At 50.6% G+C, this 22,652-nt stretch overlaps 1 protein-coding gene across 1 annotated transcript in view; it reads left to right on the top strand.

Moving 5' to 3' along the window:
• Positions 1-22,652, top strand: part of IPO5 (importin 5) — a 1,138,249-nt gene that overhangs the window by 477,593 nt on the left and 638,004 nt on the right. The window contains exons 11-12 of the mRNA XM_069640466.1: positions 17,239-17,363; positions 17,442-17,531. Coding sequence (XP_069496567.1) covers positions 17,239-17,363; positions 17,442-17,531 — 215 coding nt within the window. The remainder of the gene's footprint in view (positions 1-17,238; positions 17,364-17,441; positions 17,532-22,652) is intronic.

The raw sequence follows: 22,652 nt of genomic DNA, 5'->3' as shown, positions 1-22,652 counted from the left end.
TCTATGACTCAAGTTAATAAAGTCCCAGAAATTCAACATGGTCATGTTGCAGCACATGCTCGGCCAACTGGAGGAGGGAGACTTTCTGTCGTTGGATCTGGAGGGTGCGTACTTCCAGGTCCCCATTCACGTAAACATCTCAAGTTCCTCTGCTTCATAGTATAAGGGAAGCACTACCAGTTCAAGGCTCTCCCCTTCGGACTGAAGTCGTCGCCCAGAGTTTTTACAAAGTGCCTGGCTCCGGTGGTGGCCCATCTGCGACTACAGGGAATTAATGTGCACCCTTACAACTGCTAATCCGGGCCAAGTCGAAGGACATCTCCGTCGATAACATGGAGAATATCCTCCAGCTGCTGACGCATCTGGGGTTCTCTGTGAACAATGCAAAATCCTGATTGACTCCATTGCAGAACGCACTGGTCCTGGGGTCCAGGCTCAAGTGTCCTGTCTGGCGGCTCTGGAGGGGAGGGTATAGCGGCCATTTTGAGCAAAGTGCAACAGCTGTTGGCATTGAAGATCGTCACGGAGAGGACAATCAAGTGGCTGCTTGGAATGATGTCATGCATCTACCTGGTCCGGCTCTGCGGTTTGCGGATGCGACTGCTCCAAGAGTTACTGGATGCCCGTTGGATCCAAGTGTTCAGAAGCTTCAAAGACTGGATTGTGCTCGATGAAAAGTTCTGTCGAGCGATAAGGTGGTGGGCACTCCAATATCACCGGGCACATATTTCCAGAACCCTCTATACCAGGAGGTGGTCACGACAGACTTTTCCCTGGAAGGGTTGGGAGCACACACTGGACGTTTCCCACCAGAGGCCTGTGGCTGCCCGAAGAGAAGGCGCTACAAATCAACATACTGGAACTATGGGTTGTTTTGGGCCCTCAAGTCTTTTCTTCATCCCTCAAGGGCAAAGTGGTGAGCGTCTTCACAGACAATACCACCACAATGGTTTACATCGGGAAGGAGGGGTTGGGGGGAGATCCCTGGTGCCCTCCAGAGAGGTGCAGGAGTTGTGGCACAGGGCAGTCGCCAAGGGAATGCTCCTCATTCCTTTCCACCTGGCGGGAATCAAAAACACGGTCAGACTCCCTCAGCAGGGAGCTGCACTCTTGCCAAAAGTGGGAACTTTGGCAGGATCAAGTGGACAACCTCTTCTTCAAGTGGGGCAGTCCCCAGATTGATCTGTTTGTGGTGACTAACACCAAGTGCCAGAGGTTCGCCGGCGGTTTTCCCCAGTCGGGGTGCAGGGGGGGGACGGGACGCATGCTCCTTCCCTTGAAGGCCTGTTCCTGTTCGCATTCTCTCCGTTGCTGCTGCTACTATGAGTAATTGTTCAACTCTGACTGTGCTGGTGCAGGATGATCCTCGTTGCGCCAGCGTGGCCAAGTTAAATCTCATACTCAGACCTTGTCAGCATGTCGGCGTCCGTCCCAGTCAAGCTATCAGTGGTTGCGGATCAAGTCTGGGATGGCACACGCCTCCATCAAGGTGCATCTAGCGGCTATCTCCTGCTACACCAGGTCTCTAGGAATTTCTTCTCTTTGGTTGCACCGTCTAGTTAAGGAGTTCAAAGGACTGTTACGTTCCTGCCAGTGAAGGCGCCTTCCCTGGTGTGGGAACTCAACGTGGTGCTGACTTGGCTCATGGGGGACCCATTCGAGCTGATGCATCCAGCTCTACTCAAGTTCCTGTTTTGGAAGACCACTTTCCTTGTGGCCATCACCTCTGCCAGAGTAGGTGAAATCCAGACCCTGTCCTGCATGCTGCCTAACTTGACTTTCCATGAGAGGGTAGTGCTGCAGAGGCACCCCTCCTTAATGCCCAAGTATTCTCTGGAATTTCATCTCAATGAGCCCTTGCTGTTGCTTGTTTTTTCCGACGCATTTGTTGCTGGCTGAAAGTCGCTGGATGTGACCAGAGTGCTGAAGTTTTGTGGCCCACAAAAAGGTTCCGGAAGACTTTTCAGCTTTTTGTGAGCTTTGGTCCTGTGAACCATGAGAAGGCCTTGTCCAAGGCTTCCACCTCCAGGTGGCTCTCCGTCTGCATCACTCATTCACTGGTTGGCCAACCGACCTCTGCCTGGCCGTCCGAGAGCCCATTCTACCAGAGCAATTGCTGCTACAACAGTGTTCCTGTCTGGTGGGCCCCTGATGGACATCTGCAGGGCTGCTGCTATGTGGAGGTATATGTACACCTTCACGAAATTCGACTGCATCGACAGGGATTCCAGGGAGGAGTCCAGAGTCGGCCAAGCAGTGCTAAGCAACCTTTTCACTTGAAGGTGAACCTGGTTGTCAGATGAGTAATTGCTTCTGTTGAGCCTTGTCACCACCTGTGGTTGTGTATGTACTGTTATGTTTTTATTCATGAGCATGTGAATCCATGCCAGACCCCATGCTGGACAAGGAACAAGTTGGTTACCTGTTCTCCAGCATGGGTCTGTCATGGATTCACATGTGAACCCTCCCTCCTGCCCCTCTGCGGCTCTTCTTGGCCATAGCTGGCTGCCAGTGCAGGGGCTTAGGGAGAGGGCAGTCTGACTGGGGCAGTATGACCCATAGCTCAGTTATTGGTTTATAGGAGACAGTTTATAAACAAAAGTGAAACTGGTTTTTCTAATACTGAGGATTTTCAGCCTGACGGGAAATATTCATGAGCATGTGAATCCATGCCAGATGCATGCTGGAGAACAGTTACAGGTAACATCTAGTGCTTATCGCTGAGTATTGCGTGATTTGTTTTCAAAACTCAAAGGGACTGGGCGTGTTAATACTATGCCTTGTGTGATGTCTACTGTACCCATGGTCCTTCACACATCGAGATCCCTCAGATCGTTTACTTTCCCGCATCGTGGTTGGTCGCTAGTTGCAGATTTCCTTTCTGGTTAACGCCTTTGATTTGACAGTTTAATTTTACTCTTTCTAGCCTTCTCCAGCATTTTATCTTTCATAGATAAACATGCTGTGAATATTTCCAGGCAGGCTGAGAATCCTCGGTAATATAGAGCAGTTTAAACTTGAACTGAAAGCATTGTCACTTTTTTATGCTTAGTAATTTTGAGTCATACTGCCCACAGCCAATAGGAATACCTCCCGTAGCCCCGCCTGTCGGGCATCTTCAGATTTTCTTACTGCACGTTAGTTTGGGGGAGCACTCAAAAATCATTTAACTTTTCTACAAGTAAAATTGAAATTTAATACATTTCCCACAAAAATATATTCTAATTTCTGTTGACTGTCCCCGTGGCTGGTGTTCTTCGAAGCTTTGTCTGCATAGTTGGGCCTACCTCATGGTGGAATCCACAAGGAAAAGCCTGTTCAAGGCCTGTGCCTGCTGTGGACTGAAGAATGTCTCCGTACACGATCCCCACACCACGACGATTGCCTCTACTGCCTTCATCCTCGCTGTCATCCAGGACTGAAATCTGCCAATCGTTCTCCAACAAGACACTGAGGGATTGTTGCTGCCGTCTTGTTGCGTAGCTCGGATGCTGGCGGGGCCTCTGACTGCAAGGCAGGATTGGCCAGTGAACCACCTCTTGCAAGAGCTCTAGGTCTCATGAAGTCCAGGCTTCCAGCAAGAAGCAGCATAGGGGATACCTTGGGTGACTAGCCCAGTTCCTCGCACAAGGCCTGGTCTTCACCAAAAGTCAGTGCCCAAGAGGTATCCACGGGGGAAGAGCCACAGCGCTGTCCTTTGCCCCAAGGACCCTAACGTCTATAAGTCCACGTCGAAATGTGGTGGCCATTCTTTCGAAAACAAGCTTGTCGAAATCTGCAAAGCCTCACTCCAGGTCATCTAGCCGGAGTCTGTCGACACCACCCAGTGAACGAAAGTCTACGACCACGCCTATCTCACCGCAACAGTCGATGACCAAGACTACCTTGCCAACTAAACTGTTGCAGGCTATGACTACAACGGCAACCATCACGCCAAAGACCACGAATCTCATCGACATCTGCGTCCATGTCTTTCACACACTCGACACCGTGGACAGACAAAAATGACCATGCCATTATTACCTCTGTCTTCGTCACTGGTGTTTCCGACACCAGTACAATGTCTGCATTGACTGCCTGTCCACAGGCATCTTTCCCTAACCTTGGGGTGGTCTTGCTGCCGGTTGGTATTGTTTTCAGAGCCAGCCCTCTCCAATCGGAGGAAGAGGAGGCCACTATCCTATCACTGCCGTCCTTGCCAGAGCGCACGGGACATGGCCTCCCATAAAGCAGGGTGAGGCAAGCCAGATTAGGCTACCATGTTTACCACCTCTGCATTTAGGGTTAGCCATCACTCCTACAGACATGTCACTGGACATTGTATCTACTCTTACCACTCTGGTGGCAACCTTGCAAAAATGGCTGTCTGCACCAGCCCCTATTACAGTGCTGGTCAGACAACCTTTCACGGATATCCCTGGCTCTTCTGGGGAAATGGACAACCCCCCACCCCACTAAACACCAAAGTGGGTAAGCGTCGGATACTGGGATGGACACACACACTGGTCCTCCACGCACACGACCCAAATTGATGAATTTGACAGTCATCGCAGCTGATGGAGAACCAGATGTTCCACTCAGGAACTCGCCCCCTGATTAGATGGAGGCCTTCCACGTTCTCATGTCCAGAATAGCCACGATATGTGCCCTTGCGCCAGAGCAACCGAGAGCAGCACAGGAAATCTGTCTCTCCTGCTTTTGGAAGACGTCTGGGATGATTGCCTCATCACCTTAGCACATCCTGCACCTGCCCTGGTTAAAAGACTGGTTGGACAAATACAGATCCCCCAGACTGCTGCCTCCGCACTCAACCCACGCCAGACTCAGTTGTCTCTGCTATGGCCAGTAAAAGGTTGGCTAATCCATCCTTGTCAAGTTGTTCCCACCCCGACTGCTACACCCAGACAAGGAAGGAAAATGCCTCGACACCTTTTGGTAAGCAAATGATCACCACCGCAGCCACAACTTTCAGGACGGCAAATGCAATGGCCATACTCTGGTTACGATCACGAGCTGCGATACAAGTAGGGTGCTTGCTGGAGTTCCTACCAGACATGAAGCAAGTGGTCTTGGACATCTTCCATGAAGGCTAGTTTACGTCGCTGCATGCCATTACGGGTCTGTGGACATCAGACTGTTTTTGCCAGCTGGGGAATGGAGTGGTCCTACGCTGGCAGAGTTGGCTCAAGGCTACAGATTTTCAACCAGACGTCCAGTCCAGGATCGTAAATATGCCCTTCGATGGATCTGCCCTCTTTGGGAAGGTGAACGAAGCCCTACAGTCCATTAAAACAGACACTGAAACTGCTCGCTCCTTGGGCACACTACAGCAATGGCGCCATTGTTTGGTTCAGGAAAAGGTTGCTATGGAAGGACTACGCATCAGTCTTCCTCCTCTTACAAGATCCTGTATTAATCGTGGGACCAGTACAGGAAAAGGTCCCAGTCTTACAGGGGTTTACAACGATTGCATGGCTCAGCCCAATCGAGGGACCACTCTGGCAAGCAGGCATGACCCGCCCAGGCCCTCCCACTTCAGCACCCTAGTACGAGGACGCTTGTCAATGTTCATCGAAGAATGCACACGCCTCTCAACCGATGAATGGGTGCTATCCCTCCTCCAGGGCCACTCGCTGGAATTTGTGGACTATCCACTGGCCATTACTCTGGCGCACAAACCAGAAAGATTGCGACACCTCTTGCTTCAAGAAGTTAGCTCTGCAGTGGCAAGTTCCTGAAGGCGCAAACATTGTGCATGGTCACGCTACAACAGGTGTTGTCCCAGCTACAAGGAGATTTCATGACGTTCCTTGACTTCGGATGCCTACTTTCACATCCCGATTTGCCTCAACAGTAATACCCACACTTTGTGGAATCAGTAGTACATTATCGGTACATGGCCCTTCCATTCGGTCTGCTCCACGAGTGTTTATCAAGTGCCTTGCACAAGTGGTGGCTCTACTGCAGTGATGGGGTGTCCACGTTTATCTGCATCTAGAACAATGGATTGAGAGGGCCCCTCCTATCTGCTGGCAGAAACCAACACTACCCCCCACGATCCCGTGTCTACAGCCACTGAGTTTCTCAATCTTCCCAAAGTCATGCCTGGTTCCATTGCAACAGGCCCTCTATCTCTGAGCAAGACTCGATACCCAAACCTGCACCGCCAGACCCTCTTAGTGGCAGCTTTTTTACACAAGGGGAGCTACCTCAACAGCACCCAAGCAACGCCAGTCCACAACTACAAATTACTGCTGGGAATGTGATCATGCATCCTGTTAATCTCCAAGTGCTGATTACACGAGAGCAGTGCAGGGAATCCTGGATGCCCATTGGGTACAGTCCTCGTTGTCCTGGGACGACCACATTGCCCTAACACCAGGTTTCAGACCAAGCCTTTGCTGGTGGTCAGTAAGGGAACACCTGGTACAGTGCACCCCTTCAGATTGCAGAACGATCAAGCTACTGTCAAGTCAGCTGCTTCACTGGAGGGCTGGGGTGCTCACTGTTAAACCGGGGGCCTTTGGTCGGAGGTGGAAAAGAGCCAGCATATCAACCTGCTGGAGCTACGAGCAATTTTCTAGGCCTGATGTCTTTTCTTCTGCTACTGAAGGGGAGGTTGGTACGGATTTACGACATAAATGTTTGTCTTTACAGCTTTCCAAGGAGGAACGAGCCCTGTGGCACTGGGCTCTACAACAAGGCATGTTTATCATTCCCCTCCATCTACCAGTGATTAGGAACACTGGCTTTCTCCCTCAGCAGGGAGTTTGGCTCCTGCCACAAGTGTGAATTGCACCACAACCAGCTTCACTTGTTTCAGACGTGAGGCACTGCAGAGATCGACCACTTTGCCACACACAAGAACAGGTGCTGCAAGACCTTTGCCAGCTGCTTCCCCCTTCTGAAGAGCTTTGGGGATGCCTTTGTGATTGCATGCGAGGGGAAGTTTCTTTATGCAGCTCCCCATTCATCTGGTGACTCGAGTACTGCACACCTTTAGACTGCATCAGTGCAAACTGATACTAGTGGTGTCTACATGGCCAAGAGTTTTGGTACCCATACCTCCTTGCCCCCTCGACGGCACCACTGATCAAGCTGCTCCTGCATTCCTCCTGTCCAGGAATCAGAGTACTGCACCACAACCTGACCTCTCAATCTGACGACCTGGCTCCTGTTTTAGAGTACATGGCTCTGTCCCTTCTGCAAGACTGCCAAGCTATTCTGGCCAGGGCTAGAGCCCCTTCCACCTTGAAATGCTCCAAGACCAAGTGGAAACGTTTGCAGGAGCCAGGGACTGCAACCTCAAACCAACTGACTGGAGGATCTGTTGCCATATCTGCTGTCCCTGGCTTAGTCAGGGATAACATGTTCCTCCATGAAGGTGCACTTGGCTGCAATCTCTAGGTACCACCATTTTGGGGCCTGGTGAAGGAGCTTTTACGGGGGCTCTTCTGTTCTTTTCCACCTGCCGCGCTCTAGCGTGGGAGCTCAATGTGCTACTTGGAACACTCATGAAACCACACTTCGGGCCCATGCACCAGGCCTCTATAACCTCTTTCCTGGTTCTTGGTGGACATAACTTCAGCCTGACGAGTGGGTGAAATCCCAGTTTTCTATAAAACCACCCTATTAAACGTTGCACAAGGACAAGGCTGTTCTCCATACCAACCCAACATTTGTGCCAAGTGCCACCTGCTTTCCACCTAAACCAGCATGCGCTTTTGCCTGTATTTGGCACACCAACGTCCCAGTATTGTGGCATTGCACAATGTTGGATGTGGTGCTTGCCCTCAAGTACTATATAGTGCGTTCTATATCATTCTGTACAACTGATCAGTTGGTTTCATGTGGACCTTCTGGCCCTAGGAAGGCTCTCCAAGTTCTCTATTGCAAGATTGATTGCGGCCTGTATCTCGTTCTGCCATCAGCAAGCTGGCGGACAGCTTTCCAGCCGGCCCCTTGTGCTCATTCTACCAGAGCAGTGGCTGCAACCAGCTTTTCTCTCCAATTTTGCTCCCTGACATCTGCCATGCAGCCACCTGTAGATCAACGCATACTCTCACCAGGTTCTATTGTGTCGACACATTTTGCAGAAGTATCTAGAGTCCGCCAATCTGTTCTGGGGAACCTTTTTTGCGCGAGGTGGGTACGTCTTCAGTGGTAAGTTATGATGGGAGATGGTCTCCACCCATGGTTATTTTTGTAATGGTGGTTTGTAATCGAATGGCTGGAGAAGTAAGTTACTTACCTGTAATTCCGGTTCTCCAGCATTGATATCTTATATAGATTCACATGTGACCGCCCCACCTACCCCGCGTGGCTCATATTTTGGCTCTTAATGCCACTTGCATGCGCTGCCAAATCTGAAGCTGGATGGCCAGGGAGGAGTTAAGGGAGGTGTTCCTATTGGCAGTATGACCTGAAATGACTGGAGCATAAAAGTGAACTTTTAGTTTCTTCAGCATGGGGTCTGGCATGGTTTTACATTCTCATGATTCCCGGTTAGGCCGGGAATCCTCAGCAAATGAAAGTTTTTCACTTACAAAACTGTATTTATCCTCTATACCAATCACTGTACTCTTGGTCATACTGCCCCCAAGCCAATGACTGCCCTCTCCCTGAGCCGCCCTTTGATGGCCCTCTTCAGATTTTTACCGCACGCTCAAGTGTTGGGAGTCCTCGTTTTGCTACATGAGCGTTCGACGGTTATCATGCTTTTACAACAGTTACATTTTTATCAAGAGCCCTTGTCTCCATCTACCGACAATCAGTTTGTCATTGAATTTCAACACACCTCCACGGCAAGGGTCGTTAGGTTTTCATTGAAGTTTCCAGAAAGGCCATCTGGCCAACTCCGCACCTCTGACCATGACGGAGAAGATGGAAGGAAGCTCCCTTTTCAAGATCTGCACCAGATGCGGTCTGCAGAACGTGTTCAGCAATGCCTCTACTGCCTTCACCCAGACCACAAAGGAGATTGCAAGATATGCCTCTGCTTCTCCAAGAGAATGATGGATCGACACAAGACAGGCGACGTGGCTAAGCGCCAAGGCTTCTGACCCATGCCTCAAGCAGTGTCATGCCTCACCAAGGACCGGCCGGTTCGTAGAGGGGGCTTTTAAGTTCTTTGAGTGTGCTCAATCTGTGGGGGCCCAAAACAAGGCCTTGCACTACAAGTCCACTTCCATCGGGGTCACCGCACAAGCTGGTCCCTCAATGGACAAGGTGCGATCAACATCACTGTAAAGACTGGAGGGGGGTGTCTGTACTCCTGCTCTCTATATGGTAGAGGAGAGGCACAGAGGACCCCAGCCAAGAGTCTCTATTGTTGGTAGCAACGGACGAGCAATTGAGGCCTAGCTTCTCAGGAGTTGGCGGTGATGAGGGCTGGTTCTTAAGTACAGTGTAGTGCCCAAGCACCCACAAAGCAATGTCCACACCCTGGATTAGTTAAAACAGTCTTTATATAATTAAGGTTAAAGGTTATATACACAATCACCATAACTCACTTTGTGCGCAGTTACTCTGTAATGGAAAATATATACAAATCTAAGTGGTAACACTATCAGATTTCATTAAAGTACACCAACAATAGACATAGGAGGAAAGCAGTTGGTTGGAACAATTGGCAGAATACTGACCCCTACCACTAGACGCAGCTCTTTGTGGAGATGCCCCCCCCACTCCCCAAACCTGGGCAACCTGTAAAATAAAGATCTACTACAAGCCCAGTCCATGTATTGTTCAATGAGTCTTATTTCCTTCTAAAGTGTTTCTACCACCCCAAAGTACCTGGAATAGCAGAGTTCCTCTGAGGTGTCAATGGATCCTTCTTGAGGGGCTCCCTTTAAAGCAGGAGCCAAGGATAGTCGATGCGCCTCAAAGAAGGTGAACTTGTCGATGATCCTCAAAGTTCAATGGCTTTGAGGCAGCAGCTTCGGTCCTGGCATGCTCAACGGCGAGTCGAAGACTTCCTGCAGGGAAGAGGCATGCAGGGCACCTCGATGTCAATAGTTCAGGACCGCAAAGAGTTTGTGAATTGTGGCCGAGCAAGGGCGTCAAGTTGTCCGGCGCCTCTACAGTCTTTGGGTGGCGGGAAACCCACCCGTGGATGCTCCTTGGCGTGTCGACGGCCTGGCCTTCTCCGGCGGGATAAGGCAGCCGGCAATGCGGACGAGCGAGTTCCGGGAATCACATTGTCGTAATCAATGGAGCGATGCGGCTCTGGTCAACGATGGCACGGCGTCCAGCAGTCCCCCCCCCCCCCCCCCCCCCTTCTAGGCAACTAACTTCGACAGGCCTCCAGCGGTTATAGCAAACCTGTGAACCCTGGTCGATGTCCGGTGCTTCTCTTCGTTCTCCTCGGTGGTCCCCGTCTCAAGTCGGCATCCTGTCGAAGTTCTGACTTCCAGGGAGCTTCGGCAAAGGTTAGCAGTGCATGATGGTCCCCTCGTAGCTCGGTAAGACGGCGTCTAACCAGGTCCTCTCTGGATCAGTTCTTGAAGACACAGCAGCTTTCAGATCGATTAAGTAGAGCAGCAGCAATACTTCTCTTCCAGCAGGGCTTCAAGGTTAAGCTTCAGTTTCAATGTCAGTTTCATCTCCAGCTTTGAACGATTTCTAGCAGTGAGGGGCCCCCAGATATACTGTTTATCTCCCATTCATTCTTCTGAGTCACACTCGAGCAACCAATCACTCAGAAGGGCATTCAGGCAGTCAGTCATCCAATCGGGCGCACAGTGCATTTAGGCCATTCATCTCTATCCAGACACTCGCAACACAGAATGTGGATTCGGAAAAGTATCACGTCATTCAATACTACATTCATACCCGTTTCGGGCAGGGCTGGCTCAGTCATTGGGTCAAACACCAGATACTAGACATCCACAACACAATGTGTATTCGTCTTGCACTCCAACCAGGTCCCACCCACAGGCGTACCCACAACAGTCATTGGGAAGGCTGCAGCCATTTTAGTCGGCACTTCCCCACACTACCCTATATGGAACTTCCACCCAACAGCCAGTCAGGGGGAAGGGACAGAGTCGGGGCTTCCCGGGAGGTTTGGGAAAACCAAGCCAACAGTCGATGGAAGGCAAGAGGCCATCTTTTTTCCATCAGGAATCTACTGATTCCAACGACATGGCCTGCGCACCCCAAAATCGAGGACGTTCAAGGCACCTGTCAATTCAGCACAGAGCTGCCACCAGCCTGTACCCTGCTCTTTGGGCCACATACAAGTGTCCAAAAACATACACTTGGGGCACAGGGTTGTACCCCGACCCATGGGTGCCATAAGGGAATCCCATGGGTCTGTACACCAAACCAAGAGCGGCACCACCAGGAGTCCCACATGAACTCCTGAGTGGAAAATGCAACAGAACGCATGATAAACAGTAAAGGACAAGGATACGGAGGTCCTTTCCCTCTGCATTTCCAGCATCACAATCTCCATCTGCCTCCATCGATGAAGCTCCTCCTCAAAAGAAGTCTGTGGGAGAAACCTGAGAAGCCTAGGGTTGGGGAAAAGACAGCTAACCTGCTTTAGAAGGCCCAGGCGTTGCAGGAGAGAAGTCTATTTGGGCTGGTATTGGCCGCCCTCGCGAAAGCCAAAGGGGCTGACGCTGTGAAGGAAGCCCCTACTGCTCCCAGCGTGTCCCCCTGCCCCCAAAGTGGGAGGCCTCAACCAGGGCAGTGGAAAAGTGTGCTGGCACACCCGAGAAAAGAATAGTCGCTAAGCCTGGTTGAGGCCCCTCGGGGTGCAGAAAGGGGTGTGGGGGAGGGAAGATTAAGTCCCAGGCCAACCACATGCCATACCCCCAACACATGGACGTTTCGTCTTCTGCCTGGGAGTCCCTGCACACGGTCATCGCGTATGTGGACAAAGGCGGTGACGGCGCAGGGCCTACTGTGACCACACCTGCTCAGCCGAGAGATCCCTGGACATCCTTTCGACCCTACACATGCTGGTGTCCGATCCAGAAGAGGATGCGCAAGCCCGCCGGCTCTGGATTGGCCTCTGGCTAAAAAGCATCATCAGACGCTCCCACGTCAACTTCCACCCCTGCGCAAAGTGCCCTCCACCCCAATGGACCCGGCGACTGCCACAGCGATGACATTGTCACGGTGGGTGGATTGCTGCCGCACTGGCTGAGGTGGGGGTAATTTCATGCCATGGTCACCAATGCTTCCAAGCTTTTCCAGCTGACTGAAGAGACCAAGAAGGAAGGCTTCCTATACCATCATGGCAGTGCCCCTCCTGGACGACATGTTGGAGCATGGCCTAGCCCGCCTGAAGAATCCTTGCTCGGTCCCGGCCAACCAGGATAGGCTGGAGGAAGTACCGGGTGCCGGAGTCGGCACCCAAGTGCCTACGGTCGCAACCGTCGCTGGACTCTGTTGTCTCGGCAGCTGCAAGGAAGAGCTAGTCTAACCCCTCATCGTCCTTGGTCCCTCTGGACAGCGAGGGGAAGAAGTTGGACGCCACGTGGAGGAAGGTCATCTACTCCATGGCGTCAACCATCAAGGCATCCAACGCATTGGCGATCCTGGCCAGGAACGACAGGGAACTGTGGTACAAGCTGGCCCAGATTCTGGAGTTCCTGCCTGACAACCGGGTGGAGGAGATAACACTACTCCAGGAAGGTGAAATGGCTTCGAACCATGCCATCACGGTGGCCCTGGACATCGCCGACACAGGTTTCTGGCAGATGGGGAACGGTGTCTGCCTGTCTTCGAGGCTTTCTGAAGGCCACCAATTTCTGCCAGGAGGTCCAGACGAGGCTACTAGACATGTCCTTCAGGGATAATCTCTTCAGGAGTGCTGTCGGCGAGTCCTTGCAGGCCATTAAGACTGATACGGCTCGTGCCCTGGGTACTTCAACAGCACCGCTATTCCTTTTGCGCATCTGGCGGAAAGTCATGCAGATCAACTAAAGGTTTGGTGGAGGCTCCTCGTCTTATTGTCTGCCCTTTCGGTCCATGACCCAGGAGGCCTACAGAGGTTGGTCCAAGGCTTTCGGTGGAGGTAGTCAGCGCCGTCATCGCCCCCAAGGCGGAACGCAGGTGCCAAACCAGGACTGAACCGGCCAGGTCGTCGGCCCCCCACCCATGCACCCTGGTGGGAGGCCAGCTGACTGGTTTCATCAGCGAGTGGGAAAAATCTGACGGATGGATGCTGGACACTCTCGCTCATGGACATACCCTGGAGTTTCAGCAAAATTGTCACTTCCCCTCCAGTGACCTGGCAGGAGCAGCATATCCCTCAGCTCCTGTAGGGGGTACGGGCCCATGCTTAAAAAAAGCGATGGAGCTAGTTCCAAGACTGCGGGGCTCTGGAGTCTACTCCATATACTTTAGTCAGAAAGAAGACAGGGGGCTGGAGGCCCATTCTAGACCTGCGGCGTCTCAACTACCAAATATTAATGATGGTCACGTTGTAGCATGTGCTAGGCTAACTGGACGATGACTTCTTGATGTCGCTGGATCTGGAGAACACCTACTTCCACGTCCCTATTCACAGGAAGCATCGAAAGTTCCTACCCTTTGTGGTGCAAGGAAGGCACTACCAGTTCAAGGCCCTCCCTTTCGCCCTAAAGTCAGCTCACGGGGTGTTCACGAAGTGCCTGGCACCAGTGGCAGCCCAGCTACATCTACAAGAGATACATTTGTACCTGTACCTCGACTGGCTCATCCAGGCCAACTCGAGGGAGGTAGCAGTCAACCCACGGAATACGACTGCCCAGCTGCTGACTGATCTGGGGTTCTACGTAAATTATCTGATAGCCTGCTTGACACCCTCGCAGAACGTTCTGTTCATAGGAGACACTCTCAACACGGTCTGCTGCCTAGCGTCGCCCTTGGAGGAGAAGATAATGGACATGCTGGGCAAGGTGCAACAGCTGTTGTCACTGAAGATCATCACAGTGCGGACCATCAAGTCGCTGCTTGGCATGTCGTCGTGCATCTACCTTATCCGACTATGCAGGTTGCGGCCTCGACAGGAGTTCCTGAACGCTCTCTGAATAAGTGTCCGGAAGCTTTGAGGACAAGATCCCACTAGAGTTCCGTTGGGCGGTGAGGTGGTGGGGTGTACTCAATCTGCCTTGGCACTGGGGTTCGAAACCCCATACCAGGACACGGTCATTGCAGACTCTTCCCTGGAGTACTGGGGAGCCCACACCGGATGTCTGCACGCCAGATGCGTGTGGCTGCCAGAGGAGTAGGATCTCTGCATCAATATTCTGGAGGTGCGGGCAGTGTTATGGGCCCTCAAGGCATTCCTTCCATACTTGAAGGGCAAGATGGTCAGGCTCTTCAGACAAAAACACCATAATGTTCTACATCAGGAAGCAGGGGGCACCTGATCACCAGCGCTCTCCAGACAGGCGCAGAACTTGTGGCACTGGGCCGTTTGACAATAGATGTTCCTCATCCCCTTTCACCTGGTGGGAGTCTAACACCATCAACGACTCCCTCAGCAGGGAGTTGTTCTCCTGCCAGGAGTGGGAAATTCGGCAGGACCAGGTGGACCGCTTTCATCAAGTGGGGCAGGCCCCTGATCGATCTGTTTGCAACAGCCTTGAACTCCAAATGCCAAAAATTTGCCAGCAGGTTCCACCAGCCGAGGAGCATGGGCTCCCGTTCTCCTTCCTGTGGGAAGGCCTGTTTATGTACACGTTTCCCCCGTTGCCTCTCCTGCTGCGAAAGTCAAACAGTGCCGATGAGGGATGATACTCTTCATCCTGGTTTGGCTGAGGCAGATTTGGTACCTGGACCTTCTCAACGTCTCCTCTGGTCAAGCTGCCAGTGGTCGCGGATCTGCTCACCAGAGGCGCAATCCTGCATCCTGACCCAGGATCACAACCTGAGGGCTTGGCTCCTGCAGCCCTAGATTTTGGTGGATACGAGTTTCTGGCGGACTGCGGGGAGGTGCTTGCCAAGGCTAGTGCATCATCACAAGTGTAAGTGTTTTGCTGCGTGTTGCAGTCTCAGATCAACCCTCTCAGGGTCCCGGCCCGCAGATTCTTCCATAATTGTTGTTCTTGGCCAAGGTGGCGCTGGTGCACAATTCCATCAAGATGCATCTGGCGGCTATCTCCCGCTATACCAGGTCTCCTGGGACTATGTTCTCGTTGGCCCCACCATCTCGTCAAGGAAAGTACTGTTTCGATCTGTCCTGCTGGTGAAGATTCCTGCCCCGGCTTGGGAACTCAACATGGTGCTGGTGAGGCTCGTTGGCGGAGGCCTTTGAGCCCATGTAAAAAGGCCCCTCGCAAGTTGCGCTCATGGAAAAAGGCTTTCTTCGTGGCCATCACCTCTGCCAGGAGGGTGGGTGAGATCAGGCCCTATCCTGCAAACTGCCATATTTGACTTTTCACAAATCAAGGTTGGTGCTACGGACGCACCCCTCCTTCATGCCAAAGGTTGTCGGAATTCCACCTCACTGAGCCTTTGGTGTTGCCTGTGTTCTTTCCGAAACCTAAATCACCGGCTGAAAGGACTTTGCACTTGCTGTATGTTGCTCGGGCTCTGAAGTTCAATGTGGCACGCACAAAGTTTTCAGAAGTCTCAACTGTTTGTGAACTTTGGTCCTGTGAACCATGGGATGGCCTTGTCCAAGGCTTTCTTCTCAAGGTGGCTCTCCGGCTGCATCACGCGCTGTCATCGGTTAGCGAGCTGACCAGCAGTCTGAAAGCCTATTCTACCGGGGATAGCTGCGATGACAGTGTTCCTGTCTGGTGTGCCCCTACTGGACTTCTGCAGGGCTGTTATGTGGAGGTCCACGCACACCTTCACGAGATTCTACTGTTGATGGGGATTCCAGAAAGGAGTACAGGGACGGCCAAGCGGTGCTACACAACCGGTTTGCTTGAAGGTGAGCTTGTTTCGGAGGTAAACTTATTTGCTTCTGTTGAGCCTCGCCTCCTCCTGTGGTTGCGTAATGTTGTACTGCTATGTATTCTTTATTCATGAGCATTTGAATCCCTGCCAGACCCCATGCTGGAGAAGGAACAAGTTGCTTATCTGGAGTTATTGTTCTTCAGCATGGGTCTGGCATGGATTCACATGCAAACCCTCCCTCCTGCCCCTCTGTAGCTCTCCTTGGGCATATTTCCACTTGGGTGCTACCAAATCTGAAGATGGCTGCCACAGGCGGGACTTAGCGGATAAAGCAGTGATTGGCTGGGGGCAGTATGATGCAGAGTACAGTGATAAAACCAAGGTTTTAGCAGAGAAATACAGTTTGTAAGTGAAACTTTTTTCTTTTACCGAGGATTCCTGGCCTGACGGGAATATTCATGAGCATGTGAATCCATGCTGGAGAACAATAGTTGCAGATAAGTAACTTGTTCTTTTCATCACTGTGAGCAGGGACACCCTTCTTGTATGCAATTTAACTTCACTCATGTGGTTAACTTTCCATTTGTACTTCCTCAAAGCGCTCAGTTCATATGACTGTAAATTGAAGTCCACTGTTGGCTGGAATGCAATGACCTGCTAGTCTTTGCTAAGCATTAATATCAGAAAACTCAATCATGACTGATGAAGATAGCATTTTATTTGCAAATATGATACAGAAAAAACAATGCAGCAAAATGAGTCTCCCTGCACTGGTAACCAAAGTCTGAACCGATTCCACTAAACAAATGCAGTTGGGTGGTGGGGTTGCAAAACCTCTCACCTTATGAACATAAAATCCAAAATGTTCAACAGTAGTTTTTGGTGGCTCACAGGAAGTAATGGGATGATTTGTAAAAGGAATACTCAGCAACAGTCTTTCAATGGCTCTCCTGGCTATCCTGTGGTTTCCACAAAGCAAATTACTTCGATGTCATTTACTTACCTGGAAATTGGGGTTGGGTGTATCTCAAAAAACAATTTTAAGTTTTTTTTTTTTTTTTTTTTTTTTTTAGTAATTTCACCATTGCACCAAATTAATTTGCTTTGTTGAAATGACATGGAACTCTTGTAGTTGCTGATGAAATTTGATAAAATACCAGTTGGACTGCTGGTCTTTTTGTGTACAGCTGAAGAGGGAGTACCATACTGTGGCATGTAGTTTCTATGTTTCTACCTTGAATAGTGAAACACATTTTATGGGCTATAGATGGTTGATGTATGTGTTAAGTGAAAAGTGGCTGTGAACTTGCCGTTTGGACTCAGATATTTTCTCAGATATTTTCTACCAAAGGTGTACTTGGACAGTTGACTTGATGCACTTTCTTTTGACAGCTGACTGGAAGTACAGGCATGCTGGATTAATGGCACTCTCGGCTATTGGAGAAGGTTGTCATCAGCAGATGGAAGGAATTCTAAGTGAGATAGTGAACTTTGTCTTGCTTTTCCTCCAAGATGCTGTAAGTTATCATAGGCTTAGTTGATAAGATTTTAGGGTTTTGTGATTTGTATAATTGACCTAGTTAACTGTATTTCAGCATCCACGAGTAAGGTATGCCGCCTGCAATGCAGTTGGTCAAATGGCCACTGATTTCGCACCAGGTTTCCAAAAGAAATTCCATGAGAAGGTAAGCATTCCCTTTCGTAGTAAACGGTTTCTTAGATGTTTGTTTAGTTTTCCAACATTGGTCTTGGAATTCATGAACTTTAGAATGTCTTAACAGTTTTTGGATGATTATTACATCTTGCATTTGCATTGCTTGAAATCAAGGGATAATAAAGATCTCAATTGGTTTATTTTAACTGCTATGCTTTTTGTTCGTAATCTCCTGTATTGAGTAAGTTTACTTTGCACTCGTCACTTTATTGACCGTGTTTCTTGGTGGAATTAATTGCAATTTGATCAGACACCGACTTTGTTGCTGCTATTTAAGACTCCTGTCCGTACGCTAGCCAACACAAACTCAGTGCACTATGGTTGGGTAAGAGTTTCATATTTATGATCTTCCTAAACTGTGTGAGCCCCAGAACTTTTTGCTTGGACTTGGTGATCATTTTTCCTTGTCCCTATGTGAGTGGGAATCTATCCCCCCCCGTTCCCCTCTCACTTTTCCCCCTAGTATTTTATTCCTTTTGTGGGTGACCTTTATGTCTCACATATAGCGGGGGATTGGAGTTATAGTTATCTATATCTTTTGGGATGACTGCAATGTACTATAGCAGCACAGAGCATTTAATTTTAGAGGTGCAGGTTTGCCTTTGGGGCTTCCCTTTATAATGTACTTGGGTGAACTACTGGTCCCAAGGGGTAAAGTGGTATTTACATCCCCTTTACATTTTATATAGTGAGAAGCACATCCCACCCTATGTGGAGTGCTGGGGAGATACTGTATCCCCTTTCTCACTTACCCGGTTACATTTTTGTTACAAGTTAACTTGAATGGCTGTTAGCAGTGAAACTACTTATGACTTGGTCATTATTACTTGCAGGCTGTCAAATCAGCAGCGTATATGTACAGGAGGGTCACCAGTCTACTAGAATGATGGACTCCTTCTTTTTGCACCATTACTCGTTTGCGTGTTTCTTGGCTGCTCTTCTTCCATCCTAGGCAGAAAAGACCTTGGTTGAAGTTTTGGCTTGGGCTGGAATCTTTTTTTTGTATTCCCTGCCGAGGCTCCAGTGTCTCTGAAAGAAGTGAGGGAGGAGTCCAGAACTCGGCAGCCCTTTGTCATTTCCCTTTCTGTGAACTGCAGGGAGAGTTTGCAGAAGTTATGCTGTAGTTCCTGATAAATACTCTGATACTGGAATCTGCGGACAAGTCGACCACTGGACCCAAATCCAAAGAGTAAGATGTAGAAACTATGCCTGCAATGGTTTTCAGCGACCAGAGAGCCAGCTGTGTAAACTGAGCCTGGAGTTACCCTTCCAATTGACCAGAGTGTCCCGAATGCAAAGACTCGTACCGATAGGCTGATGAGATGCACTACTCTTATGAAAACCTCCAAAAGGTGCCAACCCCTCGACGTGCTGTGACCTTGCTAGGCTGCAAGCGCCAATACCAGAGGACCGCGAGCCTGAGTGCAGTGCAACATCTAAAGTCCAAATCCTGCTGAAACTTTGGACTCCTGCTTGTCCTCCAGAGACACGATTTTAATCCCATAAATCCCCTCACCAGAGTGCAGGACCGAGAGAGTGAAGAGAATCCGCCCCGTGAAATTTGTTCATCTGGTTTCTGCAGAAGGCACCAAAACCAGAGCCTCAAACCTTGAAACTTCCTTTGTTGGGAGTCTCTTCTGGTGACTGCTGCATTTTCCCATTCATTTTCTTTCCTCTCCATACTGAGTATCCAGGGACTGTGCTGCTGCATCCTGAAGGCATCCACCCAGAAGAGGTACTGTTGGCTTGGGTAATACTTACCTCAAGTCTTGTGTGAATCCTGTGAGACAGAGTGGGCTATTTGTGTGGTTGGGAATATGCCCGTACTATTCGCCCTAGCCTATTGCTAGAACGCATATAGGGAGCTCTTAGGCAAGATTTGGAGCAGTACCCTTTAGGTTCACTACAACAACCTTGTCCTCAGGCAATAGGGACCCAACCTTTGGTATAAGTCTGTACTTCACAAGTTGATAGTGTGGTTGAGCAGCCAGGCTTATCTCAAGAGGGGTCAATGTGAGCAGTAGGGTGGTTACACAGATTCAGTGACAAGTATCCAAATAAACACTTATACTCAAGGTTTCTTGATTAAGCAATTATTAATTTAAGTCAGTTTGAATAAGCCTTCTTCAGAAGGGGCAATATATAAGCAAAACACAAATACACTCCAAAATACACACTCGTAGTTTCTCTAAATCGGCAGATATCCATTGGGGGATGGCACACACACTTCTTACTCCCTCAGGTGACTTAAATAGCTAGGGCACTGTGGACCACTAATGTCTCACTGGTGCATTTAGAGCAATACTGAAATGAATGTCAAAAGGATTATAGAATAAAACAAGAGATCACACAATTATTCTGAATCAGGTAAGTACTTTTGAACCCCCAATGCAAAGTAAGGTCTCCAGCATGGGGTCTGGCATGGATTCACATGCTCATGAATATTCCCTGTCAGGCTGGGAGTCATCAGTAAAAAAAATCAGTTTAATTTCTGAACTGTCTTTCTCCTAACAACCAATCACTGGTTTCTGGGTCATACTGCCCCCAGCCAATGACTGCCCTCTACCTAAGCCCCTCCTCTGGCAGCCATTTTCAGATTTTTACCACACGTTCAAGTGTTTGGAGTCCTCGTACTATAGCTCTCAAGCTTTTACTGTTTTTCTAAGAGTTCTACTCTTTTTCCGGTCAATCAGCCTCAAGCTCCAGCGATCCATCTTCCGATTTAATGCGGGACCAGTTTTCAGATTCTTCAGCGCCCCTCAAGGGTGATTTTCATAGAGTTTCTTCTTGGAGGATTCAGAAGCTTCTTCAAGGCCTACCCCGCGTGGACATGGCAGAGAAGGAAGACTCAACGCCTCTGTTCAGGAGTTGTCAGGATGTGGCCTGCGGAACATCTACTTGGACGATGGGCATTCCGTGTGCCTCTACGGCCTGCATTCTGACCAATCACACATGGAGTATGACTGTGCGTTTTGCCAGGAGATGGTCCCCCGCACCATGAAGGATCGGCGCAGGTGTCAGACGGGGTGGCTGCAGGCCAAGGCCACTGCTACGGGTGAGTCCCGGCAGCATGCCTCCCCCAGCTATAAGAAGAAATGTGAGTGGTCGTCTTAGACCTTTGAGGGCGCCCCGGTGATTCTGGCCCAACAGAAGGCCAAGCACCTCAAGTCCAGGTGTGCTGTTGCGACAGGTGGGCACAGTGTCCCCAGCGGCCAGGGCGGGCACAGCGTCCCGGCACAGTCGACCACGAGCCAATGCTCCGGTTCGGCGAAGAGAAAGTCTGGACACCCGGGTAAGCTTCTGGAGAAGCCCGGACGGGCCAGTCGGACAAGGCCAAGGGGGAGCAGGGCACTGCCACTCCCCAAGGTGAAGGCCCTCATCTCGACCAAGGTCGTGCAGGCCCTTATTCACCGGCAAAGCCGTCCATTGAAGGCGTGGCGGCGTCCCTAGCGAAGTTCGCAGGGTGCAGTCCCCAAGATGAGAGGTTCCCTGCCTGCCAGGAGGGAATTGTCGTTCCAGCCCATAGAGAAGACGCTTGATAAGGTGATGCCCGTCTCCTCAGGTCAAACAGAAGGTGAGGGTGGGTACAGTAGTCCTGCAGGGCACGGACGTCTCCTCTGAGGATGAGCTTTCTACTCTGCAGACTGTTTTGGATAAGAAATTCGCCAAGGCCTACGGGAGGGACCCCAACAAGGGAGATGTCGAGAGTGCCGATGAGACCGACTAGGAGCAGGCCGTGGAGGAGATGGAGAACCCTACACCGCTGCCACCGTCGCTCCCACCTCCGCAACCAGCAGACATTTCGGTGGACATTCTCCAGGCACTCCACACCTTGTGTTCTGACATTTGGACGAGGATGCCCCTTCCACCGACGGATGATCCTGTGGCGCTGGTAGATCCTGCGACACCGCGGCCATCGGGTGCGCCCCATACCAAGAAGAGTGCATCCTCCACCGCCTTTTCACCTGTCTCCCCTCCCTCCACCGAGGGAGGATACAGACCCAGAGCCTCCACGTCCGACATGGGCTCGTTCCATGCCATGATTTCTAGGGCCTCGTACCTGAAAAGGAGGGGTTCCTGTACCAATGCCGCAAGGCGATGAGGAAGACTGTGCTCTTGATTCCTCTGTTGGACAACATTTGGAACGAGGGGCTGTCCCTTATGAAGACCCAGTCTGCCCTGGCGAAGAGGGACCGGTACAAGAAGAAATACAGGGTGCCGGACTCTGCACCCAAGTGTTTGAGGTCCCAGCCTTCACCGGACTCGGTGGTCGCGGCGGCAAGGAAGAAATCCTCTGGCTTGGCGAGGTCATTGGCCTCCTCTCCCCAGACATTGAGGAGAAGTTGGAAGCCATGGGACGAGTCTCATTACGACGGGGAACTCTGGTTAAGATCGCTCCTCTCCTAGACTTCCTTCCCGTGGACTAGAGGGCAGAAGCCTTAGAGATACTGCAGGAGGGCAAGGTGGCATCGGACCATGCCATCACGGTGGCCACGGACATTGCCGATACAGGATTCCGCCAAATGGGCAACAGCGTTTGCCTTCATCGGCAGGGTATTGGACGCCCTACACCCCGCTATCTGCACCCCGGGTTACAGCTTTGGTAACCTGAGGTGCTGATGACGTTGGTAACCGTTCCGCGGGCTACACTGGGGCTAACGTCCTGGTGACCTTGTTGAACACCCTTGGCTCAGCATGTGACTTGGTGCGTTGGGCAGTTACCCCCCCCCCCTGCCCCCAACCCTTCTTTCCGGTGTAGATGGTTTAGCAGGTTAACACTTTTCTGATTCAGAAAATAAGGACTGGCCTGCGCATCATCCTTGAGCTGGGGCCCTTGAGCCACAGGTTCTAGATAATCTCCTTGGTCCAGATTATGCGGAACTTCGAGCTACAGGACTCATTGGTGTTAAGATGGATTTCTAAAATCTGGCCTGGTGGACCGATTTCAGGAAGCCACCCTATGTATAGGGAACAGGGAAAATCTGTGAGATTAACCAAACCAATCAAGGTAAGCGTGGAGTAGTCAAGGCATAGCATCAGTAGTGTGTGGTGAGGGGTCCACACAGTGAAATACATGATTCTGCTTGGACAA

This window comes from Ambystoma mexicanum, chromosome 7q (genome assembly GCF_040938575.1).
Source record: "Ambystoma mexicanum isolate Mex_15411 chromosome 7q, UKY_AmexF1_1, whole genome shotgun sequence".
In the NCBI taxonomy this organism is placed as follows: Eukaryota; Metazoa; Chordata; class Amphibia; order Caudata; family Ambystomatidae; genus Ambystoma; species Ambystoma mexicanum.
The sequence above is the reverse complement of the archived record's forward strand: the minus strand, read 5'-3'. Positions and strand labels throughout refer to the sequence as shown.